The sequence below is a fragment of the Vigna umbellata genome, chromosome 2, assembly GCF_029865625.1.
Source record: "Vigna umbellata cultivar VRB3 chromosome 2, Vumbellata_1.0, whole genome shotgun sequence".
Classification (NCBI taxonomy): domain Eukaryota; kingdom Viridiplantae; phylum Streptophyta; class Magnoliopsida; order Fabales; family Fabaceae; genus Vigna; species Vigna umbellata.
The window spans coordinates 11,982,703-11,996,959 of record NC_142166.1 but is presented as its reverse complement, the minus strand read 5'-3'; the positions used below and the strand labels follow the sequence as shown (position 1 = coordinate 11,996,959).

The following is a 14,257-nucleotide window of genomic DNA, read 5'->3' as shown; positions in this document are numbered from 1 at the left end:
GTAACAGTTGCAAAATATTTTCTGAATCACAGCTGCAACAATTTGAATTCTGATTTCACACCAGATTTTTAACAACAGCAACAAATCATCGCAACAGCACTGATTTGTCTGACCGTGCCAGTTTTTTGACTCAGCTGTCTTGTACCAGATTTCGTGAGCCAGATTAGCAGCTGCACCAAATGTTTGTTTTGAACTACTCACTCGTATCAGAACAGACCACATTGTGGTTTGTTCCATAATTTTTTAATTGCACTGCTTATGTTCTTAGAGTGTCGTAAATTCTGTAAAGACTTCAAAAAGTTCTTCAAAAGCTCTAAACACTTTAAGCTTCAAGGGAATTCGTCTTCTTTAAAGGGCATTTTTTCTCTTTAAGATACTCAACTTCTCCTAGTCGAGTAGGACTTCTCTATGTAAAAAAAGTTTTATACATTGACTACAGCAAAAATCAATTTATAATATATAAGTGAATCTCATTTTATAAGTCGGTTTATGGGATTGAGTTAGACTTAAAATCCACTTTATAATATGGTATCAGAACCAAGGTTAAAGCTTATCCTAACCATATTTCTTGTTTTTTGTACATTTCTATTCTACCCGTTATCGAACAAGTATTGATCATCACAACAAATTTCTTAATGAAACTAGACTACAATTTATTTACATCCTTGTTCCATTTTGACAAGTGATTACTGAATTACTTTCAAACAACTTAGTTTCTCCTATTTTCATCAATATAAAGTTTAACCTAGTTTATCTTTCTCGATGATGTAAATCCAAGTCGAATACATTTTTTTTATCAAACAATTAGAGATGAAAAGTGTTAAAAATTAAAGTGTAGAACAAGGAAAATCGAAAGCACCACAAGAACGCAAGTCTTGCAAGTGTCAGAAGCAATCCCGAATCCATCCCTTCAAACATTTAATTTTAACAAGACACAACACTATGAGAAATTAAAAAAAATATAACATTGCACATTACAATTTTCACTGAAAAACTCAATCCACATTGAATCCATATTGGGTTTTGGACATGTTCTTCATTCTTGATTTAATTCAAACGTAATCAATAGCATGAAGGAAAAGAAACCAAACTAAGCACATAAAGAAATTAAAAATTAAAACCTTTCCACAATTCTTGAGAGTCTCAAAGGACAAAAGACTAATCATCATTTCAAAATAGAAATATAGTTTAAATATATTTTTAGTCCTTAAATTTTGATGTAAAATTGAAATTAGTTTATACATGAAACTTTAATATATTTTGGTCTTCAAATTTTAAAAATAACAAATATATATTTTTTAATTCATTTAAGTTAAAAAGTTTTGAGTGTTATATATATTTTTTAATCCATTTAAATTAATTATTCATAATGTTTAAAATATTTTCGCTTAAATATCAATTCAAAAATACATTTGACAAGTAATAATAATTAATATAATTATGGTGAAAGGACTTAATTTCTTTATTTTTAAATATGCAACAATGATAGATTTCAATTTCACGTCAACAGATACTAAAAAAGTTTAACTAAGAATAAACTCCAAAACAAGAAAACAAAAATACTGGAAGAACTAAAATATAATTTTTCATATATAATTGTTCTATCATTTCTACGTACGGTGAAAAAATATAATCACAGAAACTACAGTTTCTATATTTATTATTTTAAAAAAAAATAAACATATATATAAGTAAACGCTAAAGCTATGTCCTTAGAGTGACAATTCCTTTTCATTTATGACAAATTTTGTACACTTGATTGTGTTTTCATAAAAGTTGTCACTCATTTTCTTTACACTGATTTAATGATGACATGTGTGACAAACAATTTTAGAAATAAGCATTTGGTGTCATAAAGCGTCGTCGTTAATAAAATTTTGTGATAACTTATGCGATGTAGATTTAAAGATGTAATCTGTGGGACCCTGGAAAAATTAATACTGATAAACACCTTGTCAAATCAAAATTTATGTATGGAAACCTCTCTGCAGTGCATTAAAAACGCACATTCATAACTCTGCCACTCACTACCAAGTGTCACCGAAATAGAATGGGAATCAGTAATAGGGATACAGGTGTCGACAGGGGAGACGCACGTTCGTGCGGATGTGGGAAGGAACAAAATGAACTTTTCTGGAAAACCCTTCCTCTCCCTTCTGCACTCATCTTCTTCCCTTCAATCTCAGACCCCATTTTTCTCCAGCTTCTCTCTAAAACTCCTTCATCTTCTCTCTACGATCACTCACCGTCATCTCCTCCGGTGCCATTTCAGAAACCGTAGGACCGTTCACGACATTGTGAGCTTTCACTGGAACCAAACACGTTAGAGTTCTGTGACCGGTAAGTTCTCCAACTTTAAACACCCTTTTCTGGGTTGCATGCGGACCTTGATACAGCTGCATGTTAGAATAGAAACTAAGTTCTCCTACGTTCCTTTTTGGTTAGATTTAGTGGAGCACTTGAGAAGCACGTTGAGGGTAGGAAACCATATTTGGACAAGTTAAAAAGCACTCGCTTAGGGAGTTCACTGCTAGACCAGGTAAGGGAAGCTTAGTAATTTAATTTATACTTGTATGTTGTATGTAAACATGATATGAACTGAATGTATGAGATGTATGTCGGTTGAGTATGCATGGTCGAACGTTGCTGTACTGAATGAATATAATATATGTTGGTTGAAAGGTATGATATGAGTGATACGTATGAATACGAAATATGCATGCTTAGGAACGAGAGAATGTAAGTGAAACTTGAATATCAACTTCCCTATGATAACGTATGTCCGACATTAAACGGTTCTCGACCGTTTGGTGTTCTAGTAAACTTCTTTGAATTGGAATACTTTCATTTGGGAAGGGTTCTGGTCGAGCATGAGCTATGTAGGTCTTTTACTTAAAGCTCATAATGAGCAGTGTCGATCTTACACGTAGTAATCGTATTGGGTAGTGCTCGGTCTTACACCAAGCGCTCTTACTCTTTTCTTGAAAACCCTTATACAGATCATCCATCTGTGTCGACCGACAGTGTCGAGCATCCTTGTAATACAGATCCTTCATCTGTATCGATCAACAGTGTCGAGCACCCTTATACAGATCATCCATCTGTGTCGACCGACAGTGTCGAGCATCCTTGAAATACAGATCATTCATCTGTGTCGACCGACAGTGTCGAGCATCCTTGTATAACAGATCATCCATCTGAGTCGACCGACAGTGTCGAACATCCTTGTATAACAGATCATCCATCTGAGTCGACCGACAGTGTCGAACATCCTTGTAATACAGATCATCCATCTGTGTCGACCGACAGTGTCGAGCATCCTTGTATAACAGATCATCCATCTGAGTTGACCGACAGCGTCGAACATCCTTGTAATACAGATCATCCATCTGTGTCGATCAATAGCGTCGAGCATCCTTGTAATACATATCCTTCATTTGTGTCGACCAACAGTGTCGAGCACCCTTGGTAATACAGATCATCCATCTGTGTCGACCGACAGTGTCGAGCATCCTTGTAATGCAGACCATTCATCTGTGTCGACCGACGGTGTCGAGTACCGTGTTAATACAGGTTGTTCATCTATCTGGTAGTCGGTATTACTTTATTTTGGAATGATGAACATTATATGAGATGAATAAATGTTTGTGAAATTCGAACGAGCGTTCCAAGGAGGAACGTCTCCATGATTTGAATATGAGAAATTATTTAGTATGACCATGGTAAAGCTGCTGATGGCTGTTCATCCTGATATTCCGTGAATGCTCGTCCTCATGTAGAGGGGAGTAAGTCATGCGTGGGAATGGCAGGAGGCCCTAGTCCTATTGAGTACTTTGGACTGATAGGGTTAACCTCGGGTGGCAGCTGTTGAGTGTATCCCAGTTACTACATCACCCGGGTGCAAGAACGCCTGTAGATACATGGACTCATACAGTCCGGACGGTCGTTATTTATGAGAATTTAGATGAGTTATTCTATGCTTTGATATGTTGTTATGTGTATGGTTTTGTTGATTTTATATGTTAGCTTTTATATTGGGTGTATGAATTAAATTACCTAAGCTTACCCTTGCAATTCCTCGTGTTGTCTACTGTTTATGTACATCCGTCTTGTCAATGCAATGATCATCCGTGTGGATGTGAGCAGATGGAGAGGTGCCATTTGAAGAAATGCTGGAAGAAGAAAATTTGGAGGATGCCAATATGGTAGAAGTAGAGGTTAAAGCCGAGCAGTAGAGCGCTCGTTTATTAGTATTAGTTAGTGGTTTTGGGTGTATTTTTGGGTCGTTCGGTTGTTTAGTTTTCTTTTGTGAAACCGTTCGACCAGAACTTGATATTTTATAGTTAGATTCCGAACTCTGTATATCTTGTACGTTCGGCTTTTAAGCAGCTGTTGTAGTTAAGACTGCATTGTTAATTCTGTAAATGTGATTAGTTCTAATTAATGGTAATTACTATTTATTGGGATGTTACATAATCTCAAAAATTATAAGTTAAAAGCTTGTCATAAAATTCAAGTTTTTCTACAAAAGTTGTCACAATATCTTTATTTTATAACAAAATATTTTATAGAAGGAATATTTTTTTAGTGAATTTCTAAACTTCTCCTCGTTATTTTAATAATTATTTTGATTTTCAGAGTACTTCAAAAATGAAAACCTTTTTTTAGATTGCAATTGTGTCTTCGAAATCGAAAAGGAATAACGTTTGAAGATGACTTAAACTAGTAAGGCAATGCTACAAAAATTGCAATTTGCTCTCTCATTATTCAGCGTTTTATCGTAACATGGTTTTAAGAAATAAAGGAAAAAAAGTCGGTATATTTTAAATATTGGACTAGAAACGAAATTTGTGTTAAGAAGATTAAAAGTATATTTAACTTTTTTTCTATATATAATTATTTTATCATTTCCACATTCAGTAAACACTAGTAAATATAGTTTCTATATATAATTTAATAAATAAAAAATCATACACCAAACATTTCCTTAAAGACAATGCCGTACAAATTGAGAAATACTATGAATTAACACCAAAATAAAATTCCCGTTCAATAATGTGTTTTCTTATTGTTTAACAAATATTTTAACAATAAAAATATAAAAAATATGTTGTTTGTCTCATAAATTATCAACTTTTACAAAGAAGAAAAACATAAAACAATATTTATATTAAATATGTTTATAGTTTTTAAATTTGGATATAAAATTTTAGACTTTGAACACACACTTAAAAAATAAATTGATATAATATTTTTAATTTAATAATTATTTTTTTATATATTAAACGTTGTTAGAGGCTCAATATTTATTTATTTTTAAAATTTAAAAATTAAAATGTATCAAAATTTAAGAAGAAAGACAAATTTAAATTTTATATCAAAAATCAAATTTTAAAGTTTAAAAATTAAATATATATATTATGAGAGTTTTTCTACAACTGTATTATATTTGATACATATGTTATACTAATTAGCTATGAGTGTAGCTAAGTAATGAATCTTTCACGCAACATGCTCTAATGACTAGTTAATTAAAGTTTTCCTCTTCATATTTGAATATATGTGGTTCTTATTACAGATTGAAAGACAAAGGTTTCTACCATTAATGTGAGAATATGAATGAATAGGATGAAAGCAACATATGACACCACGCACGCCAACGAGTTTCATTCATCTAGCCAATTGCCTAACCTAACTTTTATTTTATTCACCTTCTAATACTCACTTCTCACAACTTTTTCTGATTTTTAATTTGCAAAACCTTTAATGACTGATTTTTAATTCGATAGTTAAATATTTATCAAATTTCGATTGCTATTTATCTTTATCTATTCTGGTTTTTTTATTCTTGAACTTATCATTACAAAATGGTATTTCTGGAAGACAATTGCTTCTTCCACTCCCTCAAATTTCTTTTCGCACCCATCAATTCTATCAAATGTCAAAATTAACTTTATTGCTTCTTGCACTCCCTCAGACACTTTACAAAATATGTTTTCGGAATGAACTTTTTGAAACATATTTTCAGAACTCATTTCCAAAAAGCATTTTTCCGGAAGACATTCATCAATGCCCACCTCCCACACTTCAACATACTTGCTCCGGTTGCCTGAGTTCTCATGAAATGCTCTTGATCTTGACTTTGCAGTCCCTCATACCGCTCTGCTTATTCTAGATTCGTCACAGATTGCAGCAATCAAGCGAATCTGAGAAGAGAAGAGGAAAAAGATTTATATGGCATATGGGTGGCCTCACATCACCCCTCTCGAGCAAGGACTGTGTCCATCTGCACATAAGGAAAATATTTCAAATAAAAAGAATTCCAAAACATAATACATAATGGGGTGCAGATAAAAATTAATGGGGTGCAAGAAGTAATTGTCTATTTGAAATTGATAATTGTTTTTCGATTCCACCACCACAACATGCTTCCTCTATCTCTCCAAAAACCCTTAGATTAAAACATTTTACTTTTATCATATAGGATATTTTAATTTATTTAAAACCCTACTTCTCCTTATTTATTCACTACACAGCTGCACCCCCAATCTCACGAATTTCTCTTCTCCATCTCCGTTTCACGTTTCACTTTCTTTCTATTGTTCTTTACACAACTGCACTCCCATTTCCGTTCCTTATTTTTCTTTTTCCTTTATTTGTTTCTTCCTTTTTTTTCCTTTTGGTTTCATTACTCAGTATTCACTGTATCATCAGCAGATCAAAATGGCACCATTACAGTCAGTAGAGATACTCCTGCAAACTAGCCACAATCCACAAATGCTGATTTTTGTGAGTGAAATTCATCAATCACTCCAAAAGCATCTTATTTTAAAAAACTATATTATTCATCACGGAAATGCCTTGCAGGTCCACGTACACACTTTAAAAACACTGTCATGCAAAATTGAGTTTGTCAAATATCAGACACAAAACTTTGTAGCATAAGAGAAACAAATATGAATTCATGAACTTTGAAGGTCGGAAAGGATTAAAAGAACCATAGCCGAAATGATAATACAAGTTAGTGTGGCACAATTGGAGTTGCTGTCAACTAGAAAATGGGGTAAATAATTTTTGGAGTACAAGAAATAAGTACAAATCTCAATCTTGCAGGTGTTTTCTTCCAAGGTTGCGAAAAAAAATTGAAACAGACAAGAAATTGGCTTCACGAGGTTCCATAATGTTGGAGCTTAATTTATGTCATGGCCAAACTACGTAGGTAGACTAATTAGCGGGAAGAATAAAATTAATAAGCAGAAGCACATGGGTGAGGGGTTGTGATAAGAGGCCGTGATCCCGTGACTAGTGTCTGGTGCACTCTTTCTATAATAAATTTACCTCCGCTGACATCATGCTGACATCCGTTTAAAGATTAATATTTAAACTTTACTACAGGACAAAACAGGAACGGAAAAGTGCTGGGAGGAATACGTGGTGGCGTAGGAAACAACACTCTTGTTTTTCTTGTCAACCTAATAGACAACAAATTAAAGAGTACGGTCCACCAAAACATTTTAATAAGCATTTTTATTATAGATCATATTTTAATATTATAACTCAGCCTCATATGTTGATAATTATTTATTATTCTATTGTTATTTATTATATTATTGTTTTACTCTCTACTTAAGTATTATAATAAAAAAGAGCATACACAAATTATGTATGTTAATTTTATAAATATAATTAGTATTTTCAAGATATTCACTTCGTAATCATTTTTACTTTCACTCTTACGTACAAGTCTCAATTTTCTTACTGACTTTTAATGCTGGAATTTTTTTTGTAAGTAGATCAACAAATAAAGGATCTCGTAGGTCCACTTTCAAAATCCTGATAAAAACATCTGAAATTGAGAAATGTGACAGCATTTACTTCATGCAGCCCAGCAATTATTTTGTAGCAAAGTGGTTTCCAGAATACATATTTTGAAAATTATGTTTCAAAATAAAAATTTAGAACGAGATTTTTCAGAAAATAATTTCTGAAAATGGAATTTTCAAAATGTGTTTTTTAGAGTAACACATGAAATATATTTCGGAATTGACTTTTTGGAATGCGATTTTCGTAAAAAAATTCAGAAAACATATAATGCCTTTCGAAATGAGTTTTCCAGAATACTCTTACAATGAATGTATTTAAAAAGAACTCTTCGGAACATGTGAAATACATTTTGGAAGACCTTTTTGAAACGAGCTTTTTTCAAATTTTCTCTCTTTTTCCTTTGCAATGTTTCCTATCTTTTCCTCTACGGCAACAGTGATGATAAAATCGGTGTTCGTGGTGACAATATGGTGAAAGGTGTTTGAGTCTTTTTCTTGTTATTGTGGGGTTCAATTAGTAATTGCGGGGTCATCACACACACCAAGAAGAGTGACCCACCACAAAATTCCATCCACTAAAATTTGGAGCCATATTCCTAATTGTCCGAGCAATCCGGAATTCATTAGAAAAACCATCATATCATAGTGAAGAATGAAAAGAAGAACGAAGACCATGAACATGAAGGAGGAAGAAGTGCAGGAGTAACTTTTACTTTTTTATTATAATTTTAATTTTAGTAAGGATTGTTTGAGATTTATGGATTTTATGGAGGAGCAAGAACAAAAAACATTGGTACATAAAAAAAAGCTTAATATCTCTTTTGGTCCCTCTTTAGGAGGGTAATATTCAAGTCCGTCCTATGTTTTTTAAAAAGTTCAATGTGGTCCCAACTTGTGAAAAAGTGTGCAATTAAATCCTTTTTTGTCACAGCGTTAATTTTTTAACGGTATAGCTGACAGTGTGGACAAAACATAATTACGTGTCTAGCGAGTGATTGAGTAATTGGGAAAAATCAAGCGAGTGGTTGTTTTTCGTCCCGGAAGGACCAGGGAATGAATAGAGATGATAGGTTTTCGACTGAAGAGAACTAAGCTAAGTGGCCAAGCCAAACGCAGAATCGGCGACAGAAATTGCAGCGACAGCGAGGCTAATAACTCCATGTTGCTCCACGGGAAGTACGAGCTAGGGCGGCTACTGGGTCATGGAACGTTCGCCAAAGTGTATCACGCGCGGAACCTCAAGTGCGGAAAGAGCGTGGCCATGAAGGTAGTGGGGAAGGAGAATTTGATTAAGGTGGGGATGATGGAGCATATGAAAAGGGAGATCTCGGCCATGAACATGGTCAAGCACCCCAGCACGTTCAGCTCCACGAGGTCATGACCAGCAAGTCCAAGATCTACATCGCCATGGAGCTCGTGCGCGGCGGCGAGCTCTTTAACAAGATCGTCCGCGGCCGTCTCAGGGAGGACACGACACGCCTCTACTTCCAGCAGCTCGTCTCCGCCATCGACTTCTGCCACAGCCGTGGCGTCTACCACCGCGACCTCAAGCCGGAGAACCTCCTCCTCGACGAGGAGGGCAACCTCAAAGTCACCGACTTCGGCCTCAACACCTTCTCCGAGCACCTCCGCCAGGACGGCCTGCTTCACACCACTTGCGGCACCCCAACCTACGTGGCGCTGGAGGTCATCGGGAAAAAGGGATACGATTTGTGAACCACGATGAATGCTTTCCATTTAATTTCGCTTTCGGAGGGGTTCCATTTATCACCCTTGTTCGAGGAGAAGAAGAAGGAGGAGAAGGTGATTCGGTTTGCGACCACATGCACCGCGAGTAGCATGATCTCACGGCTATAGGAGGTGGCGAAGGCGGTGAAGTTTGACGTTAAGAAAAGCGAGAGCAAAGTGAGGTTGCAGGGTCAACAGCGGGGTCGGAAAGGGAAGCTTGTAGTTGCTGCGGATTTATACACCGTGACACCATCGCTTTTGGTGGTGGAGGTGAAGAAGGACAACGGTAATACCTTGGAGTATAACCAGTTCTGCATCAACCAACTTCGTCCTGTGCTTAAAGACATTGTTTGGAGGACTTCCCCTTCTGAGAATCCTACACCTGTTTGAACCGACACGTCACTTCCACGCAATGACAAACTAGACACGTAATTATGTTTTGTCCACGCTGTCAGTTGTACCGTTAAAAAACTAACGTCGTGACCAAAAAGGATTTAATTGCACACTTTTTTCTCAAGTTGGGACCACATTGAACTTTTTAAAAAACGTAGGATGAACTTGAACATTGTCCCCCTAAAGAGGGACCAAAAGAGATATTAAGCCTAAAAAAAACTATCTTGAATAAACAAATTCCATGGTGATCCCACATTTTTCAACCTCTAAACAACATTCCAGATTTTAAACCCTTTTAGAAATTTCATTTTCTAATAATAAATACATGGAGTTTTGTAAAATGAATATTTTAAAATAGTTAAAAACTAATCTCGAATTATGTATTTTGGAATTTTTTTTATTTTTTATTTTTTGGGATATGCAATTTTGGAAGTTTTTTATTACATTAAAGGTAGTATTTTCTGAAAATATAAGAATTTTAAATGATTATTTGTATTACTTCGCTATAATAAACCATTCCAAGGTGTAAAAAGAAATTACCTCGAAATCACGTATGAATTGACTTCACATATTGAAAAATGTAACTTCAAAGAAAATTAAACTAAGTTTGAAACTTTCTATGACATTATAATGATAATTGACACAATGTTTTGATTGTAATCTATTTTGGTTTGAGTGTGTATGTATAATACAACAACCCATTTCCTTAGTTTCTATGAGGGGGTCGATAACTCCACGTTTGTAAAGGAATGGTAATCTAAGAATGTTTCTTTTGTTTCTTATCATGCCATTGTTTGATATCAGAATCTATCCTTGCCTTTACCCTGGTGTTGAATCCTGGATATGGTTCGTATCCAAAACTAGATTGGAGGATCTGCGAAAGACAATAACATCAAATCCACCTTGTTTCACTTGTCAAAAAGACTCAAATACAAACATTATCAGCAAACAATTACCTCAAGCACCACGAAGTAAGGAGCCATCAGAAAAGCTTGGCTAAGGTTGTCCAAGAGAGCTGGTGCACGTTTCTAAAGGAGATAAACAATGGTCAAAACATAATTGGAATGTAAAACCTCTGCATCATGGATATAAGTAATGGAATAAATCCCTTACCTCAAACACACCGTGACCAATAAACTGTCCAGTCCAACAAAACAACTGAGCAGCCAAAACAACCTGTGGATTGTCATCATAAACAAGTTACAGATTTGAAAACGTACGACTAGGGCATTGTTTTCTTGTCTCTTACGAAATAGAATATGCACTCACACGATGATCAAATAAACGATGTTTTAAACATATCAAAATAAGGACATGTATTTGACAGTTTTGAGGGCCATTGAACTGAATCTAGAGCATGGTTAGATTCAATTTCACAAACTCAAGTTTGAAAGAACTTCATTTTACAAACTGAGATGGCAAAAACAACTCTTCTTTTGCTTTCATTTCAACGCGAGTGTCAAGGTAAGATTAAGACAATACTCAATTTCCAAGCGGACCCAGTTGAAAACCAGACAAGCAATTCATTAGGGTCTCCCAACCAAAAACCAAAGATACCATCATGGTTGGTAGAAAACTAGCAATTCAAATATTATTCTATCTCTTCTATTATATAAAGACAACTTCTTTTCATAGCATTAGGATGAGCTGATGAGAAAATGAAAAAGAAATATTGAACTGAGCAAAAAAGTCAACCAAAACCGAGCTTTTTTCACTCTTATACAGGAATGATGTTTGCTCCAGAACATAATTTCCTCACTGGCAAACTTCCAAGTTGTAAGAGTTGGGAAAATGCAAGAAAATGCATATCAGAAACATAAAATTTAAGCATATCTATCAACAAAAACTACCATAAGAAGAACCGGCATTTGTCAATAAAAAAAAACTCCAGGCGTGTATCTGTTTATCAGTCTAATTCTTCCTTCTCACAGTCAAACCACATCCGACATGCATTCATGATCAGCAAAGTACAGCGTGAATTCAGACACAACCTGAGACTCCAAACACCGAAACAAACGAAAAATAATTTGCCAACGGCCCACATGATTTTTTTTTTTAAATTTTCCACAATCATCTTCTTTTCAAAACTCGGTCAAACATTAAAGGGTTAAACATTAAAAGCTGACATATCTACCAGCAGAAAATCAAACAACAGTCATCCATGTGGTAAAATACCAGTCCTTTTCACTTCATCCTTCTCTGGACGAATATAAATTGGAATTATGGAGGCTCCTTGGGGGAGGAAACAGCATTTAATTCAACAACCAAATTTCGTACAGAGAAGAGAATAAACTTAAACAAACCAGTTGAAAAGAGTGACAGAAATACATAACACATAAAGTGAGCCGCAAATCAAAAAGACTTTATTTTTAAGGGTATCGGTGATTTAGTATTTAGTACCTTCCAGGCGAGCGAATAGCCGAGGTTATTGGCGACAAAACTGGAAACGACCCAGCAGAAGAAAGTGAGAAAAGCAGTGAAAGAACCAGCCTTTGTATCCAAGGCCATGTAGAAGAGAGCGTAGAAGACGGTGGCGAAGAAGCCCCAATTGAGAACAAGCACCGGGGGAAGGAACCCTAGGGAGAGAAGGGAAGGGGTGAAGTAGAGGATGATTTGGGCGGTGAAAAGGATGGGCCAAACAAAGAGGATGTGGATGCCCACGTTGATGGGGTTGCTGTGGTAAGCGCCATAGAAGGCGAAGTGCTTCTCTAGATCCAACAAACCCATTTTTGATTCTGATTTTTTGATGAATGGTTCGTCAGAATTGGAGGATGAAAACTTTGTTATAATACGTTTTTTGGGTTGAATGGGTTGAGATAAAAAGGTTGTTGTTGAAGTGTGAAACCATGTGTTGGGGTAGGCTGTATTTGAAGGTTGGTTCAGAATTCTGGATGAGAACGCTGTTTTTCTTGTTTCCACGGCACGGGGCATGAACATGCCCCTGCTGACCTGGAGCCACACGCAATTGTTTGTGCCCAAGAACATCCTTTTCCACCACAACCTCAATTGAATCCTTCACACAAATACTTTTCAAGGAAGGAAAAAACGACAAACTAACAAATCTATCAGGCCCCATCATTGTTTAATTCAGAGCATATTTTCCTTAAAATTTATTTTTGTCAAATTTCTCATTTTCTAATCTTAAATGTTTTTTTGCAATTTTAATTATCTTAATTTTAGTCTTAAATTTCTCCTTACCTTCATCTGTTTTTTTTTTCTCTATAATATGTATTTAGTTACACTTTAACAATTATTAAGAAATCATTTTTCGATGTCAATTTTCCTGCATTTGTCAAAGTGAAAGAGCAATTGACGTTTTAACGAGCATTAATTAATTCACACCTATCTTTGATTTCGACCTTTATTATTTTCTTCTTTTTATTTAAGTATCTCTTCCCACTTTTACTTTTCTCTCTCCATGGGTTTGTTATGACAGTGTTTCCTTTTTAAGATGAATTTAGGTGGTGATTTTCAAGAAAAAAAATATTACACATTAATTATTTATTTATAAACTATTACACACTAACTTTATAAAATGTAAATCGTATTCGCATACGAAATATGCTAAAAACATTACTAAGAAATAATGATGATAGAAAAATAGTTTATTTGTTTTATTAATGTTATTCAATTTATTGTTCTCCATTATACATATTTATATATTTGTGTAGTAAATATTATTCAGTTGCTTTTCTTTCCTATTATTCTGATTTTTCCTATTTTTTCAAATAATGTATAATACAATTAAAATTCACCTAAATTTAATTAAGATGGGTTAAATAAAAGAACTCAAATTGAAACGTCATGAATGTTAGTACTAATTTAAAGAAGTGATTATACTTTTATTAAAATAAGTTCGTATGGTTTTTTTTTTCTACATAATAATTCATGAGAACTTTTTAACCTTTTTATTGTAATACCTTTAAGTAAATAAGAAAAAAAAGGAAAAATGAAACAAAATCTTAATTACTCTACCTGGTAATAAATGGGTAAAATTTGCCATTAAAAAAAACTTTTCTAATTAATAAAATGTGGCTAAGGCTACTACAGAAAAATTAGATTTTTAATAATTGATTACTTTCTTTAACTTTTAGTTTAATGATGCATATTCTTTTGTTATTTTAAAGATAATATTACATTGTACTCATCAATTTCCTTACATAATTGGAAGGAAAATGACACTTGAACAACTATTTTTGACAACATTTAGACACGCGCACACGTGTCAAAATCTGAATGGTCCATTTTCATTTAATTTTTCCAACTGGACCACTCAGATTTTGACACGTGTGCGCGTGTCTAAATGTTGTCAA

The 14,257-nt window shown here is 34.4% G+C and overlaps 1 protein-coding gene and 1 pseudogene across 1 annotated transcript; one reads left to right on the top strand and one right to left on the bottom strand.

Moving 5' to 3' along the window:
• The first annotated feature begins 8,202 nt into the window (after positions 1-8,202).
• On the top strand, positions 8,203-10,068 carry LOC124844171 (CBL-interacting serine/threonine-protein kinase 6 pseudogene; annotated as a pseudogene).
• A 412-nt stretch (positions 10,069-10,480) lies between these two features.
• On the bottom strand, positions 10,481-12,951 carry LOC124844169 (2-hydroxy-palmitic acid dioxygenase MPO1-like). The gene is made up of 4 exons (XM_047321051.2): positions 12,345-12,951; positions 11,058-11,120; positions 10,901-10,972; positions 10,481-10,818 (listed from the first exon to the last, which is right to left on the bottom strand). Exons 1-4 carry the CDS (start codon positions 12,927-12,929, stop codon positions 10,702-10,704), a joined length of 837 nt encoding a protein of 278 aa, XP_047177007.1. The 5' UTR covers positions 12,930-12,951; the 3' UTR covers positions 10,481-10,701.
• Positions 12,952-14,257: the final 1,306 nt, after the last annotated feature.